At 35.3% G+C, this 19,640-nt stretch overlaps 1 protein-coding gene across 4 annotated transcripts in view; it reads left to right on the top strand.

Annotated features, from left to right (window-relative positions):
• SLIT2 (slit guidance ligand 2) overlaps nucleotides 1-19,640 on the top strand; it is a 358,529-nt gene that overhangs the window by 5,021 nt on the left and 333,868 nt on the right. For all 4 annotated transcript variants that reach the window (XM_070613088.1, XM_070613086.1, XM_070613087.1 and 1 more), the window contains exon 4: nucleotides 10,643-10,714. In XM_070613088.1, coding sequence (XP_070469189.1) covers nucleotides 10,643-10,714 — 72 coding nt within the window. The remainder of the gene's footprint in view (nucleotides 1-10,642; nucleotides 10,715-19,640) is intronic.

Below are 19,640 nucleotides of genomic sequence, written 5' to 3'. Positions count from 1 at the left end.
TTAAAATATATTTTTAATTTTTCAGACACAAAATCTTATGAGTTGATATACATTACTTCAGGCTATTATTATCTTATGTCTACAGTGTATATGTCTACAAAAGACAAAACTTCTGTCTGAAATAATTAGGATAAATTGCACACTTTGTAATTTGAAATATGCATTCCATATCTCATATGTCTTGATAATTCAAGTTTAATAGGTTTGCATTTTAAGGGCAGATAACAACTCTATTAAAAGCAGCAACAATTATTTTAATAACTTTCCGTGGCTGTTTTAATAGGCATTTTAGGTAAAAATAAAGTTTTATTTAGAATAATGAAATATGAAGTTCATTTTAGGCATACACATATTCTGATTCACTGGGCCCGAGGGTGGAAGTTCATTCTGTGTAATTGTCTGTAACAAGCTGTAGAAAAACAGCTTGCCAACTTCTAAGATATTTGTAAATATATAGGCTACATTTTTATGACTTCAAGTAAAATTAAACACAGAGATGTCTAATTTATTTTACTGTGAAATTTTGTCCATGCTAAATGTTGCAATATAGGAAATAAAATTGTGTAATTCAAAATAAATTTAAAATCACTACTTCAAGCTAGTTTTTGGAGGGGCTAAAAACAGGCAAAACATTTGGTTAAGTTCATAACAAAGTTCATAAGTTCACAGCCTATCTCTTAGTATATAAAAATACTCTGAAAGTATTTATTCTTTTCTCTCTTTCATAGGCTTTCATGAATAGTTAACTCCTAGTGAGTACCTTGCAAAAGTAGTTTTAGCTTATCCCTTTAAAAAAATAATATCATTGCAGTTTCAATGTTTGGTAAGATGAATAGATAATTTAAAATTATCATTTAAACGTTAAAAGCTTTTCCATGAATAACTTTTAGTTATCATATGGAAACACATATATATTTTGTTTCTTAAATAACTTTCAAATCATTGAAGGAATTTCAGTGGCTTTTCGTGCAGTCTCTATTCTGGTTATATTATAGTTTTAAATATTATCAGAAGCACTAGAACAAAACAAACTTACTCATTACTTTTCAAACCACCTTGGAGTATCATTTGAACTTTCATCATGAATAAATTAACTTTTCCTAAAAATTATTAACCAGATGCCTTAAGATCTGAAATTTGATTAGAGTTGTAAGTAGGTTCTATTTTTTGCCTTTTACTTCCTCTGGGAATGTCACTTCATCTCAAAACAATTTTCTGTTCTACTAAGATGCAGTCAGATGTTTCCGAGTGGGAGGAAGATTTGTAATTTCGAATGAAAACTAATATATATGCAGGACTTCTTTAAATCACCCCAGCTGTTGGCTGAGAGCAAATATTTCATATTTGTGAGGAAAAGCTGAGAAAATTCCTTTTGTTTACAACTGCCAAGTCCATCTGATGGAAGCACATTGTTATCTGACAGCCAATTCATCTCCTTGGGACTCTGGAATTCAAAACCATTTCTTAGGAACACTGTGGATACACTTTTCAAATATTTATTTTTTTTTTAAATACATTAAATGGCAAGGCAGTTTTGCTAAAGAATGCATTCAGCTTATTGTGAAACAAACTATTTTAAATTTTGTTCAGCATATTGTTTAAAAAGTAAAAATAAAAAAGCTACCCAGAGAGTTCCATAATCAAATTACTATGGCCTGTGGTGTATGTTCTTATTTTAGTAGGTGGTGTCATTAACATCACAAAAATTGCCTTTCTCTCCCCAAAAAGCTTCAAGAGACAATGTAAGAAACAGGAAGTAATCAATGAACTAACTTTTAAATAATTATGTGTTGTGTGAGTTTATATGGTTTTTAGCAATTTACATGTGAATTTTTAAATTCAAACTCTAAATTATGAAAAGGTGTATAAATGCAGGTTTATGTTGTAAATGCCATTCATACAGAATTATAATAACTTAATTTTCATCCTTTGTGTGAAGAACAAAAATAAAACATTAATTTTGTGTGTAATTTATTACTAAGTTTTTTTCATTTTAAAATGATAAAATCAAAGCAATTCCCAATGATGTTTGTGAGTATTTCAAAATTATGGTTTTTCTTTTTATTTTATGTTGATAGAGTTTTAACTTGATCTAGGGATAGAAGACAAATCTGAAAACAGAAGATAAGATCGGTGCCTTTTTAGAAATCCAACTTTTAATCGATAAGAAACAGGATCATGTTGTTAGTTGAATTTAATTTTAGCATGGGACGAGAAAGTCGTTATGTGTGAATCACAGCATTATAGCTACAAAAGAAAGATTTTTTTCCACTTTAAAGAATCGATGAAATACAAGGTTATCGGTCAAAATGTCAAGAAGTAGTTGGGTATTAAAATCCCCCCATTTTCCTTCCTTTCTTCCTTCCCAGTCTGACTACCTGCCCCCTTCCGTCTCCCCTCTCTGCCTTCTTTCTGTTGTATAGAAAACAACATCAGATGATATGCTCATCGTCAGAGTGTGGTTATGAATCACTGTGAAAGGATTAAGTTTTATCACTTGTACACACTGTGAGCACACATTACTTCCTGTTTTGACAGTTTACTCCTGTACTCCCAGACCTAACATGTGCAGTGGCAGATTTCCATGGATGCTGTGATGCCAGTAGTACCTGCTTATCTGGGATGAAAATGAAGCCTTGAGAATGTGCCTCATGTCGATTGTATTAGCAGGTCTCATATTGTTTAATCAAAAAGTTCAAAAGAAATCTAAGGTAGTTAAATGACTAGTTAATTCAATGGAAATTAATTAAGGAAAAACAAACTACAAATAAGCTGCAGTAAAAAACTGGAACATTTAGGAAGTATGCTTCTTTTTTTAATACGTCACAGAAGGTACCTGTGTATATCTGCAATAAAAGATCTATGCAAAATTATTAATTCAAGGTATTTCTTGGCTGATGCATAATGTCTTAGAGGGTTAAAAAATGTCACATTGGGACTCAGGACTTTTGTGGGCTGGTATAAAGTTCTGTTGTTCACTCACAGTTTATAGGATTATGCTGCAGTCATTAAAGTTCTATTTTATGGCCTTTTAAGGAGATCCAGGCCACTTCAGGGTTTTAGTAGTGGAAATCATTGGCTTTTACAAGTTCTTGATAACACAGATGCAAAAGTATGAGAAAGTTTTTGAAATTTTTTAGGGTTGTCAAAAAAATTGTAGAACATTTTGTCCTAAATGAAATGAAATGCTCATGTGCAAGCTTAAATGCTTACATGCCTAACTTATGTTAATGAGAACTGATAGCATACCATAGATTATCTTGAGTATTAGGCTTTGCATTAACTTTACAATTATACCCTTATCACAAGGACACTGAAGAAGTGATAAAGACATGGGCTTGGACTGTTATTCCTATCAATAACACATAAAAGTGTTCTTTTAAGATAAATATTGCCTTAAACTCTCTAAGTTTTAGTATCTTTGCATTTGAAATTAATTTTTCATACTAACTTTGTCATTTGATATTCACTTTTGCTTGAAAAATGAGTCCTGAAATATTATTATGATGAAGCCTGGAAAATAAACCTGTTCACTTAGCTCTCTTAAAGTTTCTACCAAGTTGCTGTAAAGAAAATACTCATTTTAATTTAGAAAAGTCTAAATCCCTTTACAGTGGAGCCTAAATTTGACTAAGTACCTCACTCTCATGAAAAGACATCTAGAAGGCGCATTAATTGTTTTGTAAGATAGTGCTGACTTCATTTTCCTGCATGCACACACCATTCGTAAGCATGTGACAGCCAGTGTGAGGCTGAGGTACTATAGTGCTTGAGGATTTGTGTTGTAGGTCGCTACCCATGAGTTCAAGTAGAGAATATGTTGTGGAACAGGTCTGAAGGAAAGTACCACTTATCCCCTGTTCGTCAAGGATGTGGCGAATCCCTCTTCTGACTAATCCTACAAGTTTATAGGCAACACATAACATTCCTTTTCGTAAAGTAAGAACAAACTAACAGTGCTAATCTCCTTGGAAAAGAATGCAAGCTCAGAAGAATTGTTCTCTGGCATCTTTACACCCAAGTTTAAGATCACTAGTTGTTTTCTTGGGAAAGGCTCTTTAAAGAACATATCAAACTTAGTAACAGAAGCCAAGTATGTAGATTGCGTGAGATAAAAATGCTGTAGATGACCAAGTATATATCACTTAATCTGTGATATCCATTGAATTTCAATTGTTCCCATCTGCTTATAAGTGATATTGAACTATTTTAAATTACATTTACTGACTGTGGTCATGTAAGGCTTTCATGCATGTGCACTCTTAGAAGTTTAGCAGAACAGTGAATCCATCAGAGAGGGTTTCTCATGCACCGTTTTTTATGGGCCTCGAAGTTGAACAGTGGTGAGAAGGCGTGTTTGCTCTTTGTGGATCGTTTTATAAATTCTGAAGCAGCAAGGCTGTTTATTTTTCCCACATCTGTTTTGGGCTCATCCTTTGTGACAGTGTTTGCTGGATGCTGTGTCCTTTATACCTCCCCTTGAAATGAGTAGTTTAGTTTGCACTGTTACAATGTATTTGTGGAAGCTGCGAATGTCAAATATTTTACATTGAATCCTGTCTTTCATTCCTGTTGGTTACCTTTCTGCTTGAATTATGCCTTCTAGACTGAATTTCACAACTTTACGTGAAATGAAAGACTTTTCTGCTTGGACATTTATCTATCTATCTATCTATCTATCTTATCTTTCTTCAAAGCAATTTATATCTGCTGGACTGGAAGGAATATCGGTGAAAACGCTTTCAGAATGAAAGTTTGGTAAAAGCAGGGCTGATTTGGCGTTAATACATTGGAATATTGCTTTAAGGTAACATTTAACAAAAGATTATTTGATTGTCCTTTTTGTGTAGCATCCATCTACTCTGGCTGCAGGTGGAAGGTTCTGGTGCTCCTGCTATGTGCTGCACTTCCAGGTTCTGGTAGGGAGCACAGGGTGCAGATAACCTAGATTCCCCTCTCTTAGGCACTTTGTAATTTTATATGCTGTTGCCTTGTCTCCTGTGGAACGTGGCAAATACTCATTGGTTGTACTGTTGATTATGTTTTCTAAACAGATACAAACTCCTATCCTCCCTTTTAAAATCAGAAACAGTAGATAAGAGTGACATCAGAAGGCACTTGATTTCAATTACACTGTAAGATCTTGGTCAAGTTGCTTTGTCCTTAAAAACTTCAGTTTCTTCATGTTTAGAACAGAGCTAATTATTATATCAAATAGTGGCAGTACGTGATTTAAGTAAGATAATGTACAGTTTCACACAATGTTTGGCACATAGTTAGCACTTTATTATTATGCATTTCAGCATCTCTTATTTTTCAAAAGCTCAGTTTAGGAATTATTTTATTGATCTAATAAAATGTGTAAATAATAAATTTGACATTTATACATTCATATTTATGATCAATTTAATTCTGATTTTCTCCTTATAATAGCATATGATTAATAGAAGAGATGTGAAGAACGTACGAAGCCTCCTTCAAGTTTTGTTTCAGAGTATTTTTTTATAATTGCTCTGAATATATAGAGAAATACCAAGAAGTAAGGGGAGTGAGGAAGAAACAACATTTTTCCTAATAGGTTTTTATCTCTCCAGCATGGAATATAAAGGATGAAATTATTGATATCACTGCTGAAAATATAAACTTTATTTCATTCATCTAAAACTACATAAATGTTAAAATCTTTGCTTTAAAAATGTTAGAATAAAACCATTTTTTAAAAAAAACAAGTGGAAATTGACCCAAGAAAAGGGCATTTATGTATGAGAAATAGGAGATTGTGAATGATAGACTCGTTAAGACAGCATTTATTGAATACTTAGTACAGACCAGGCACACTGCTAAAATACCTTACATTTATAATGACAGGTAAATAGGAGGCACAAATTTTTCACTGGCTTTGGTAAAATTGTTTTCATTTAACATCTTGGATTGGGGTGAAGGTTGCAAATATTCATTAAATTGAGGGGAAAGTTGAAAAACATAAGAGATTATAACCTTTATCAATGGATGAATCACAAGAACAGCTAGGAGATAATAATTTGAAACAATGCTTGTCAAGAATGCTCAGGCTGCCCTTCAAATTGAGGTTGTTAAGAATCAGCACTTCAGAGGCCAGTGATGTTTTGTGAGATACAGAAAGATCATTCACCCCACTGAAGGTCATGCACAAAGATAGCCTGTAGCCCAAAGGAAACAGTTACTGGGATCTCTTTCATCTTTGCCCTAAGTGTTTCAGAGACACACATAACACACCTTTCTGAAAACATGAATTACCACCCAGAGAATTCTCAATCAGCCTGAGATCTTGTGGGCAGATTCCATGTAGCTGGTGATGACACAAGAGCTGATCTCACTAAATCTCTGTTCTCTCTCTTTTGATGCAATTGAGTGTACTTGCTGGGAACAATAGGTAATTGACCCACCTGGTCTGCTTAATGGAGCTCATTTATGCTGGCCCCCATAAATCCTCCTCTGAGATACCCTTAATTCATGACATGCTGTTTTCCTGTTCTGGGACCTTCAGATTTTGACTTTTGAATACTCATTTCCATTAGAGCTATTATGATATTATCAGCGTCAAGCCACTAAGAAGTATTCTGTGGCATTAGAAGAAGCTAGGTTACTTTTTTCCCACCTCTATTTAGAAATTGTTATGCACCTTAATAGTCTTTAAAGTAATTCTGGATTTAAAAAAAATCCTCTTTACTTTAAAGATTTGATTTCTGGTCACTGTACAAGAACCTCAGCTTTTACATTTTTTCCTTCAAGGAATATTTTGGAAGAGTTTCACTTTTTATTTTAATGTTTTATATTTCTATTTATTCTTAGTACTGATGGAAGAAAGAATAGAAAAACGGAAATCAAAAGTGTATTTATACTCTTTTTAAGTTATGCTTTTTTTCTATGCATGTTACCGTATCACCTATTATCTGCCCTTTTTTTGTATGGTACTGCCTTGTCTTATATGCATGGTTGGTTTAGACATATTAGGATCGTTCATAATATTTTTCATGAAATAATGACAAGCCATTTCAATTCAGAGAAAAATATTTTATATTTATTTTCATTTTTCCTTCAATTTCAAGTATTTTAAATAGATCTTTAAAACAGTAAGCTGAACATAGAGCTAGTTTTTGTAAAATTTGGTGGTTTATTTTCAGGTAGTTCAATCATAGATGCTTATGAAATAGGCCATATAAAACTATGTTTTTCCCAAGGAAAGATTGGTAAAAAGAAAAATGTCAGCATTACATTATCGTGAAGTGTTTAGGAACGTTTAGATTCCTTTTTGAGCAGAATGATTCAGAGTGTATGTTCTGGAGTCACCCCACCTGAATTCAGGTTCTAGCTGTACTTTCTATGAGCTGTGTGTCTCCCTCCAAAACAGCAGTAACAATGATACCTACTCACGAGGTTGTTCTGAAGAATGCATGTGATAATTGATGTAAATCTCCCAGAACAGTGACCATCACGTAGTAAGCTTAATATATGTTAGCTATTATTCTTGGAGTGAATTAAGAACTACTAGGAATATGAAAATAATAATTGATAAAAAGACACTTCTTGCACCCAATCTGAAACATCTGCTTTCTCACAATATGGGGTTCTATTGATTAGACCCATTAACAAGAAATCTAGTAGCAGCTCTCAGTCACTTAGATATCTGAATTAGTTTCAACATAGTGAGTTCCTTCCAAATTCCAGAAGATGTTGAGAATGGCAGAGAGGAAGGAGTTTGATGGGAAGGAAAGGAGGTAATTGCTGTATAGGGCTCCTGAAAGCAGGTTTGGTGGCAGGACTTTGTATAGCTGGAGAGTGGCATAAAAACTAAGGCAGGGGCCAGCCCGGTGATGTAGTGGTTAAATTTACACGCTCTGATTTGGTGGACCTGGGTTCGTGGGTTGGATCCCTGGCATTGCTCATCAAGCCATGCTGTGATAGTGTCCCACATACAAAATAGAAGAAGATTGGCACAGATGTTAGCTCAGGGACAATCTTTCTCTAGTAAAAAGAGGAAGATTGGCAACAGATATTAGCTAGGGCCAATCTTCCCCACAAAGAAAGAAAGAAAGAAAGGAAGGAAGGAAGAAACCTAAGGCAGTTATCTCAGAGAACATGACAGAAGAAGGTTCTCTAAATATAAAATGCATATGCTAGGGTTTTGCTGAGCTATATCAAAATGCAAAGAGAACAGTCTGTTCTCATTCAACATTTGCTAAGAACCTACTAAGTGCCAGGGAAGAGGGAGGGAATACAAAGACCTGATCTTTACACTTGAAGAGCTTACAGCCTAGTGGGAAACAGATCAGTACGTGAATAAATATAATACACTGTGAGGCACTCTTATTTATCAAGTGCCATGGGGATATGGGGACACAGCCAAGGGAGGAGCTAACTCGATGCAGGGAAATTGGGAGATTGTTCTGAAGAATGAATGCAAGTTCCATGGAGGATGTGAGAAAGTACCATTTGGAGACAAGGAGAGCCCTGTACACAGAGAGCTGCCTCTGCAGGAGCTGGGGGCTGAACCAGCGTGCTTGCTGTGGCTGGAGACTCAGGGGTGATACTTGTGAGTCCGGTGGTTTGGATCAGACTATGAAAGCCTGTCTCTGCCATTTAAGAAATCAGGATTGGCAATTTGGACAATGGGGGTCTTTCCAAGAGTGGTTGTTTCCCTAGAAAGTGTTTCTCATTACCACTATTGTGAATATTTGTAATCTGCTTTTTGAGAGACACATATAACAAGGTCATAATTAAGTTATATTTATCAAAACTGTATACTAACAACTCTGAAAGTACTCCTTCCTCAGAATCATGCCCAAGAGAGAAAAAATAAATAAATGAAAGATTTTGGTTTCACTTTAAATTTAACCTTGTTATGTGCTTTATTCATAAAAATTAGTGTAAGTGGGAAGTCCACCCATTCGCCACTAATTTTACTATTTTCCCCTAATTGTGTTGGCAGACTTTTTTATGAGTATCCATTTTATTAAGTGCTGAGAATGCTGCTGTGGTGACCAACTTCTTCATAATATGTTAGGTAACAAAAGTTATAGTTACCATCATTGCCTTGTAGCATTTTAGAGTTGGAAGAAATTCTGAAATTCACCTGCTCCAATTTTTCAGCTTTTGCAGGATTTCTTTTTATTACATCCTATGCAGGAAAACAAAACAAAACAAAACATACCTCTGCTTGGGTATATGTGGGATGTGAGGTAGAGACTTTCTCAAGGAAGATCATTCCATTTCTTCATATCTCAAATTCTTAGAAAGGTCTTCCTTATGATCTACTTTCTTAAGAGTTATAATCAGGGACTGGCCTGGTGACGCAGTGGTTAAATTTACACATTCCGCTTCTCGGCAGCCCGTTGTTCACTGGTTAAGATCCCGGGTACGGACATGGCAAAAGCCATGCTGTAGTAGGCGTCCCACATACAAAGTAGAGGAAGATGGGCATGGATGTTAGCTCAGGGCCAGTCTTCTTCAGCAAAAGGAGGAGGATTGGCAGCAGATGTTAGCTCAGGGCTAATCTTCCTCCAAAAAAAAAAAAAGAAGCCTCTAAAAAAAAGAGTTATAATCATTAGTGCCATTTCTAACCTCTAGAGACTAAATAAGTGTAACTCTCCTTCTACCTGATGACCATTTAAATAGGTCAAGAGTGCTATGCCCTCTTTTCCTGTCCCCTTAACATTTCTCCTTAAGATTTAAGAAATATTTCCCATTTCTTCAGTGTGCCATTACTTTCTGGGCCTCCTTACTCTCCTCTAAAGCTATAGCACTTGGAAATCATTTAAGCCTGCCTTGTTGCATCAGCTTGTCATCATTTTCTTTAAATTTGGGAAAAGCAGAGAGATAGACATTTATTTTTACTGAAATGTTAAATTATATACTTAAAATGAACAGGATCAGGATATTAGTACCTCAGTTCTGGCAAGTGTGCACAGTTCAAAAGAACTTAGTTACATAGCATTGGGGCTTAAATTGTATTAGAGTTGAAATCAAATTCTTTTATAAAAAATTTAAAACATTCCAATATCAGTTAAACATTTAAAAAACATGATTTAAACATTTTTGCCACTGCTGTTAGTTATAACTTAAATTCAGTTAAGGGTCGAGCACTGTGGGTTATAGTTTGAACTTTGTTGGTTTTCTTCTGATGTTGCCTATAGGGACAAATCACGCTGACACTTTCTCACACATTTTTTTCTGAAACTAAATGGAAAGCTAACAAAATTGAAAGTTCCATCTCCCCACAGTGCCTTGGCTGAAAATTTAGGTCATTTGGGACAGTGTAGGAATTATTTTAGGGTACTGTTTACTGTGGTATTTCTGCTGTATGCTAACCTAGACACCAGAGCCTGAGTCAAGAAACCCTTTTTCATTGACTGATGGTGCACGGGATGTGAATTTAGAGGTTAGGCCTCAGTAATCGTCATCTGAGTAAGCATAATGGAAAATTGCTTTAAAGAGTCATGTAACAAAAGGTGTAACCAACTTTTGATTCGCAATGCTTGAATTCTCTTGAATGTCATTTCTTTCTTTCCTGAAATACAGGATGAGGCATGACAGTACCAAATCACAGTGTCATTGTTGGGTATTTTCTATGTAACGTACGCTTTGTTTTTGTTTTTCTCAAAAGGCGTTTAAACAGAAATCACCTTCAGCTGTTTCCTGAGTTGCTGTTTCTTGGGACTTCGAAGCTATACAGGCTGTAAGTAGACAGAAATAGCTATTGTTGCTTTGGGTAGTACCTTGTGTTTTATTAAATGTATTTTGGATCTGTTTCCTTGTGCTTTTTTGGAATCTCTTCACCAATAGATTAATGGATTAAAAGTTTGCCTTTCTTTCCTGTTTTTTTCTTATGGAAATGTGTGATTGGTTTTCCAGTGGCTCCAGTTGCTTTATTTGGTTGGCATTTAGTGGTTTATGTATGTGTTATTGTAATATTATCCTTTTTCGGTCATGTGATGATCAGGAGATTTACCTTACTTCTTTATGGAGGCTTTTATTAAGTTATGATGGGAAAAATTGCCACTGTACTTCCTCCTTAGAGGAAGTTGGCAGTGTTTTCTTGTAAAGTTGAGGTTCTTAACATCAGCTTTTTTGATATTGTCTCTGTACTTGAGTAGTGTTTATTAGTCTGGAAATATTATTATAAGGCATTTAAAGAGGGCTGTAAATTTTCTCTTAAATGTTTCTTTCAAGGCCAGAATTCCAAACTCTGCAATATGAGTGACTATAAGGGTTTCATATCAAATACGTCATAGGCTGTTAGCGGAAGTGCTTCTTTGGAAGGAGCATAATGTGAATTTTAGGCAGAATTGGTTTGTCCTCCCTGGAATGCTTGTTCACTGACCTAATGGGTAATAGTGAAAACACATTTTTTGAAAGCTTTTAAAATTAGATTTTCAGCCATGTGGCTGGTTTTGTGCAGATGGGAGATAAGCTACAAAATGTTAGGAAAATAAATAGCAATGATTATTGATGTTCATGGATGTTGTGAAAAAGCTGTTGGGATATATAGAATAAATTGTTCAGCACGGCCCCCACCTGGATGACGGAGAAGTCCCATATGTTCAAGTTTGTAGGGAAAGTGAACAGACTGCTTTTTCGAACTTGACTTTATAGCCAAAGCTTTGTAGCCTACCAGTTCAGTACTGTTATCAATTCCAGAAGTAGGAAGGCTAGCCTCCTACAGCCCTCCCCCAATTGTAGCCTGGATCTCTGTTAGGTCCCTTAACTGGCTATTGAGAGAACTTTCCCAGTAGGCAGAGGTGTAGCCAGTTAACACACCAGCTCTTCTCTCTAGAGTCTACCTTTCCTGATACTGTTCCTCTAGGATAGCTAAAGTCGCTGAGCAGTACTTTTTCTCTTTCTTGTGTTCCCTGCTGGTTAATTGGCTCAACTGAAGTAAATTAGAAAAAAAAAAAAAAATCAAATGAGGAAGCCCAGGGACTGCGTTTTTAACAAGAATTCTCTAGGGACTATTTTTACCAGGGAAATAGCATATAGGCTGTTATAAAGATTAGATGTATGTATATAAATTGAAACATATTTAAATATTTGTGCTTAGTTTCCAAGAAGGGCCACAGGGATGGTTTTAATAGTATTCTCCATCTGCTTTAATTTTTGGTGATTGAGGGGATTTTGAAGAATTGACTTCAGGGCTACTATACAATAAGGTCTATGAAACTACTACTTTGCTAATAGTGTGCATATAAAAGCAGTCCACTCCAGTCGGGGAAATTGTCCATTTTCTGTGTAGCTGTGAAAATATAATTTAAATGGAATGACTGTCATCTAGAGTTAAAGTTATTAAACTGAATAGGGGAAAATGTAGGAAGTAACTTCAGCACTATCTCTGAGAAACAAGAATGTTTGATTTTTAGTCTAGAAGTACTTGAATTAGCTTTCTTAGGAAACTTAAGACAGTGTAATCTAGAGCAGAAACCCCTCTCTGTGAATTATATTCTGTTCAACGTTTGGCCCTTTTTGACACTATCACATAGTGGCCAAGGGATTTTTCTCTTATGTTTTGTTATGATTTTATAACTTTATGAAGCTGCCATATGAAAGAAGACTTGAAATCTTTAAGAAGTGAATTAAAGAAACAGAACCCATAAAACTGTAAGGCCACATTTTCTAATAAATTAAAAGAATGTTAAAAAATGGGAAAATGGGGAGCCAGCCCTGTGGTGTAGTGGTTAAGTTCTGCATGTTCCACTTTGGCGCCCCGGGTTTGCAGGTTCAGATCCTGGGTGTGGACCTACCCCACTCATCAGCCATGCTGTGGTGGCTACCCACATACGAAATAGAGGAAGACTGGCACAGATGTCAGCTCAGGGTGAATCTTCCTCAGCAGCAAAAAAATAAAAGGAAAATGGACAGCTGGAAAATATGTTCAGAGTTATAATTTGCTTTTTTGGCTCAAAGAATTTCCCCTGGGCAGTGATATAAGAGAAAATTTTGTTTGTTTGGCAGGACTAATTGGAGGAGGGACTTGAATGCTTCGATGTTGCTGAAGTTAGAGATTGATGGTCTAATGTTTAATACTGACTGGTATTTGACATCTGATGTAGGCACTGGGTCACAGAGAAACATAGAGGTGTAATGTTTTTCTGCATCCTCACATCAAGAAGCTTCTTTTGAGTTGAGACACTGTTGTCTCACCTGAATTAGAGTTAGTGGATTGTTAGCACTGAGCTTTCTCTTGAGAGCATAAGTTAGAAGCTACATGTGAGCACTTTTTTATGATGGTGATCACTAATTAAATTACAACCACCATTAACAGTCTTTAAAGGAACAAAAGCTTGTGAAGCTGATTGCCTGGCTAGTGTAATTTCCAAGAGGAAGGTTGCAAGTTCAATTTTTTTTCATATGATACAGGTGCCTAGTAGCTCACCCGAAACAAATGTTCTGGCAGATGGAAAAATGTGCACAAATCTGCATACAAAAATGTCTCTTAAAATGTGCATTTAAAAATGAATCTTTTGCAAAAAGGACAAGAGACAGAACAAAAGATGCAGGATTTTTGACAAATAACAAGGAAAATATATTGGGATAGGGAAAGAATTTGACTGGTTGTCGCTTATACACTAAGTGATCCATGGTTGCCCTACTGTATAATGTAGCACAGCCATACACATCTAGAATTCACGAAAGAAACAAATTTAGAATTTCTTTTCTCTTTATAAATTGTTGCATAATGCTAATTAGTATCTCTATTTCTTTTCCTGGCTTATTGCATCTTTTACCCTTTTTTAATACTATTTTTTCCTGATGCATAACCAATGAAAAAGTTTACTAGTTTGGCATATATTTCATACACTGATGTTTGATTTTTATCACTGTTGGCTTGGATTAAAGCTAGTCTGATGTACTAGACGTTATGCAGATTTTCTTTGCACTTTTGTAATGAATAATCACCATTTGACTCTTGGCTGAAAATTTGATGCCAGGTGAAGAAGCACACATGCTTTTTTTTTGGACTCTAAATGTAATATAAAGAAAAAGAGGGTACACTGTATATGAATTATGATTCGACACGGTTGGTTGCTGCTGGCGGCCAAATATGCTTTTCCTTTGCTGTCTGCTCCAATTTCTCTTTGGATGGGTTGAGAGAGCACTACATGTTCAGGTCAAGATGTTTGCTCAGAAATAGTAGTACAGTTGCAGCTGTGTTTGTTGGAGCAGGAGACTAGTTTAAATAGCATTACCATTTATCCAGTCCATTAACAGAACTCTGTAAAATAATACCAACTCTGCGTAAACTACAGGACAGTGTAATAAAATTACAAGCACTTGTTGACAGATGGAAAGTGTAAGTAGAAGGAAAGGAAAGAAAAGGAAAGGGGCATAGGTTGAGGGTTAAAAGAGACGGTACATAATTTTCTTAACTTATGTGGATACTTCATCCTCTCCTTTGCTCCTCCTCCAAAACCAAGATTGCATTTTTATTATCAGTTTAAGAGTGGAAGAAAATTATTTTCAGAGCAGTCTGGAGCTGGTTAACTGACGGAGATTTCAGTGACTTTTGAAATGGTCAATTATGGTTGATTGAAATTTATGCATAGCAGTTATCTTTGTGGGTAGCATATACAGATCTTCCTGATAAATGTAACCTTAAAGATGACTTATCAGTGAATGATTCACACTTTTCGACTTGAGTTTGCAACTACTAATCCAGGCTCATTAGAGATGAATTTCATTGGTAGTACTGCGGTTGGGCGTTTGGTTATAAATATTTGTTTTGTGGTTTTCAGTTTATTTCTTTGAGTATTACTGTATTTACCCAGACTTCTAACATAAGCTTAAGTATCCAAAGCCTGCTGCAGAAACTCATTTTTCACTTGTATCTTCTAAAACAAATCAAAACTAACAATCAAAAATAAATATATAGGTCCCAGTGATTCATTTTCTTTACTTCTTTGAATAAAAACTTCTTATTTAGGTTCACAAGCAAGCAGCATTTATTATTCCCCAGTGAGCTTTGCTGCCACTCAATTATCTAACATTATAAATAGTGTTTTTTTTTTCTTAAAGATTGGCACCTGAGCTAACAACTGTTGCCAATCTTTTTTTTTTTAATTTTTATTTTCCTTTTGCTTTTTCTCCCCAAATCCCCCTGTACATAGTTGTGTATTTTAGTTGTGGGTCCTTTAACTTGTGGCATGTGGACGCCACCTCAGCGTGGCCTGATGAGCAGTGCCATGTCCGTGCCCAGGATTCGAACTGGGAAACCCCTGGGCCACCGAAGCATAGTGCGTGAATTTAACCTCTCGGCCACGGGGCCGGCCCCTATATAGTATTTTTAAAGCTAAGTGCTCTTTTTATGTGGCCTAGTGACTAGTTACCTGAGACTAGTAGATTTTGACTGCTTAGTGTGATTGGTCAGGTCACAATTGTCAGATAGGATCTCAGATTCTCAAAATTGTTTTTGATAATAATAATTGGGACTTTTTTAGGAGAAAATTTAATTTTTTGTTTTATTAAGGTAAAAATTAATTTGTGTAGCATAACAAATATGCATTTCAGCTGTCTTTATTTCCCTTTTGCCTACTCCCATAGAAGGAGCCTTAGTTTTTGTTTTGGTTTGTTAATAGTTATAAAATTAACACATGCTCATATTAGAAAGGTTTAGACAATTCAGAAAAACAGAAAAGAGGAAGTAGATATTATTCATTATCTCCCACCCAGATACAACCACTAGTCTTCTTGTCAATTATTATCATCCTAGTTTTCTTTTTCTGTGATTATGCATATAAATTCTAGTATAAATGTATTGCAAAAACATTTTTAAAAAAATTCCCAGGGTCTAGTTATAAGGCTTGACCTTTAGAAAGCTCTCAGTAAGTGTTTGATGTATTGAATTAAATCTCTCTCGGGTTCAGGGTTTGTAACTTGAATGAACAAATAGTAACACTGGGAAGGCATTATGAATAATGGAGAACAAATTAAATTTAAGAGATAACTTGGCTAATTAAATGTTTAGTCTCCTTAGGTTTTCTAAACATCGAAGGGTTTTGATAGACAAAATCAAAATGATCCATTTGTCATGTAAACTAAATATACCTTAACTTAATATAATATTGTACTTTTATAATACTAACCCCTCAGTTCCCTCATGTCAGTTTAGTCTCATAGGATTCTTGTATTCAAGGATAAAAGCAGAATACGACAGTGGAGCCTGTGTCAAAATTCCTCTTGAATTAATTTCTGCCAGCTCTGATTAAAGTGTGGGCTCCTGGAGGTGTCAGGTGCCATAGTCTCCTGCTTCATTTTATTCTTGGCCTGTTTGGCCCCTGCCACAATAAATCCGACGGTGGTTGTGCAGGAATTGCAGGTTACAGTTGCTACGGTTACCGTTGTCCAGCCGGATCGACATCATTACTCATTTAGTGAGCTGCCATGATAGCTACCGCTGATCTCTATTTCTGAGACTGGCTGCCGAAGAGCTTCCTGTGCATAGGATGAAAGTTCTTCAGAAGGTTCTGTGTGTGTTACCATTGGTGCAATGATGCACTGTTTGTATTGTTAATACTGATATTTTGCTAAAGGGGAACAGATTGACTCTTTATCTTTGAAAATAGAGAATGAGTAAGAGAGAGAAAACTTAGAAAAGTGTTAACTCTCAGTGATTAAAACACCAAGTCCTTTGTTATTTATTAAATAACTTATTAATTATGTATTATTATTGGGCCCAAGGGACTCTGTTCTTACCACTTAAAAAATAGAGATATACATGGAGTATTTAATTTAAAGAGATCGCTGTTACATAACTAAAGGTTTGTTTTTAAGTAGATAGATAAAAGACTTGATATGTGGGTATCTGAACATATTTCAGAGTAGCCATTACCACTTGCCATGAAAAAAAAGGGCAATGAACAGGACCTCCTTTTGATTTTCTTTTTCAATCAATGCATAATCCTGTAATTTAGAAGTTATACAACCAAAGAAGATTAAGATCGTATTTAAGATTTTTGGTAGGCCTTGTGTTGATAGTTGTTACTTCAAAGGGATCTCTAGGTAGAAGACATTGCTGGAGAAAGTAGGAAGTAGGCAGATTTCTGCTGTTGCCATCCCACAGAGTAGACTCTCTGAGTGAAATCCACAGTATAGCTCCTGGCACAGCAGTCAAGTACAAGGTCTTTCTCACTCAAGTGTACTTGTTTAAATGGGTGCTTTCCCAAGTGGCAATGTTTCTGTCTTCACCAGCAAGTACTCATGGTATGCCAGCTTGGATTTGGAGAATACTGGGATAGATGCTGGGGAGAAAAACTGGCATAATATGTGACCCCCACATCACATGTGGTATTTGTGGGCCTCAGCCATTGCCAACATCTAATCTGTAATATGTAAATTAAAGCCTAGGGGCTTCATCGAGAATGATTGTGTTTTCTGAAACATGAATTTAAGTATATGGGTTTCATGTCAAAAAGATATCACTGAATACACATCACCAGGGAATATTTCAAAATTAGACTGTAAGTCATAAAGTTACCACTGCAATCTCAAGATTATAATTTGGTGACTGAAGTTTACATAGATATTAATTCTAATATTTAAATAAATATTAATTAATGTGTCCATAGGGTTTTAGTTCTATTCAACTAATTTTAATTTAATTACATAATGTTTTAAGATAATACAATCAATTAACTTGTATCCTAAGAAAGGTGGCATAAAATACTGGTGTTTAAATGCCTACTTAGATATTAGTGGCTCTGCTATGTTTGGAAATCAGTTGACGTCTCCGGGAGTCAAGTTCCCTATCTGTAAAATGGGAATGATCATAATGTTTACTTCCTGGGTAATTTCAAGTCGTAATTTAGGCTCTGTATGCAAAAGAACATCATCAACTTTCAAGTCTGACAAATTATATTTGTAGTATTATCACCCTCTCATTGAAAAATAAGATGAAAAGAATAGTCGCAAGGATATTCTTGCGACTTGCTCACAGTCAGCAAATCTGCTGGTTCTATTTCACTTCACTTCTGCATTTATTCTTACAGTAATACCACATACATAAGCATAGCCACATTAATTTTTTTACGACTACAAATTAACATAAAATGTGCATTCGCACCATTTTATTTATCCTTACTTGGCCAAAGAAGGTGCATTAAAGCCAGAATGTTCTTAATGAAATCTTTTACTCTCTCTCACTTGGTCATCTGTATAGTTTTAAAATTCCTGTATAAAATGAATTAGGGATAAAAACGGAGACTGTGACTCAGCAACTGTTTATGTTAGTCCACATGTTTAGGTTGTTGTTTTAATGATTGTTTTCCTAAATAACATAACCAAGGAAAAATATGAATTAGAAAATGCTGAGTAAACACCTTCAACTGTAGGTAAATTATTCTGAAAGTTATTCAGAGATTTGTGGATATTGCTACAGAATATTTTTATTACTGACTAAAATTTTGATTTTTAAAGCAATATAGGATCATTACTCCATTGATCTTGTAATATACAAATATGATTTGATCTGTAGTACATTCTATCTTCTTTACACAAACTGCATATGTGATTTTAAGTACATTTTTAGACTAAACTTTGTGTCAAAATGCAGTGCAAATTGCAAACTGTTTAGCACTTTGCATTTAAACAATATTTAATAATGAAATAGGTTTGAGCCCAAAGTTATTTTTGTTTTATTTTCCTTTTATCACATCTCCAGTACATCTCAAAAGTACAGAAGCTTCGCAGTCAGATAAATGGGGGTATTCGTCTCCTTCATTACCTGTTACCTAGAGCCAAGTTAATTGACATCATTGAAATCTTTATAGAGGGTTAACCTTAGAATATTTGATAAATTGTGGTATAAGAAACTTTGGGCAAGAGTTTAAAAAAAACTAAATTCTACAGAAGGAAGCAGTGAAAATGAAAAGTCCTGTCGGTGGCAACACCCGTGGTCGAGGAGGGTACGACATGGCTGTGTGAAATGTTATTAAGAGAACATCTGTGCCTCTTGAAATGTCCCCCAAATGAATGTGTACAGCTAAGTATGGCAACTTGATTTAAGTGTTTTAAAAAAAAACTTAAAGAAAAGAGAAATAAATAAGTCTGGAAACAGAATGGGAAAAGATAGCTTTGCCCCGTCATGATAGGTTTCTTCTACTAGTGAAAGATTAAAGCTTGAAGTATGTGAATAGCTGAGAACAGCACAGAGAAAGGTTGATTGCTTCCCCTCCAACAGTTCCAATTGATTGAAAAAAGCCTAATTTAAAGTTCTGTTTGTTCTATGTCTTAAACCATCAGAATTCTCTTTTAGGACTAGAGGAATGCTCTGGAGGAAAAAGAATTCAAGGATAAAAAGTCATTGCAAGCCAACAATTGTTCCTAATCCTCACAAAATGCTGGAGAAATTAAATTTATTCTTTATTGCTCCAAGTGTTACCTAGGTCACTGGGCGATGGGAAAATTGGACTGGAAGTCGAGTAGGCGCAAGCTTTGTTTTGTGTCTAGATGCTTAACCTTAGACACGACAAGGCATCTTAGAGTGTTGTGGGAACTTGGTTCAGAGCGTTAACACCAAGACTTTTATTACCCCGGATTTATAATAGGCTGTGCTGTCAGGAGATGAAAATGTTGTGTTTACATTTCAGTGTTAAATGATCATTTAATTAACACCT

The sequence above is a fragment of the Equus przewalskii genome, chromosome 3, assembly GCF_037783145.1.
Source record: "Equus przewalskii isolate Varuska chromosome 3, EquPr2, whole genome shotgun sequence".
Taxonomy (NCBI): Eukaryota; Metazoa; Chordata; class Mammalia; order Perissodactyla; family Equidae; genus Equus; species Equus przewalskii.
This window is presented reverse-complemented; position numbering and strand designations above follow the sequence as displayed.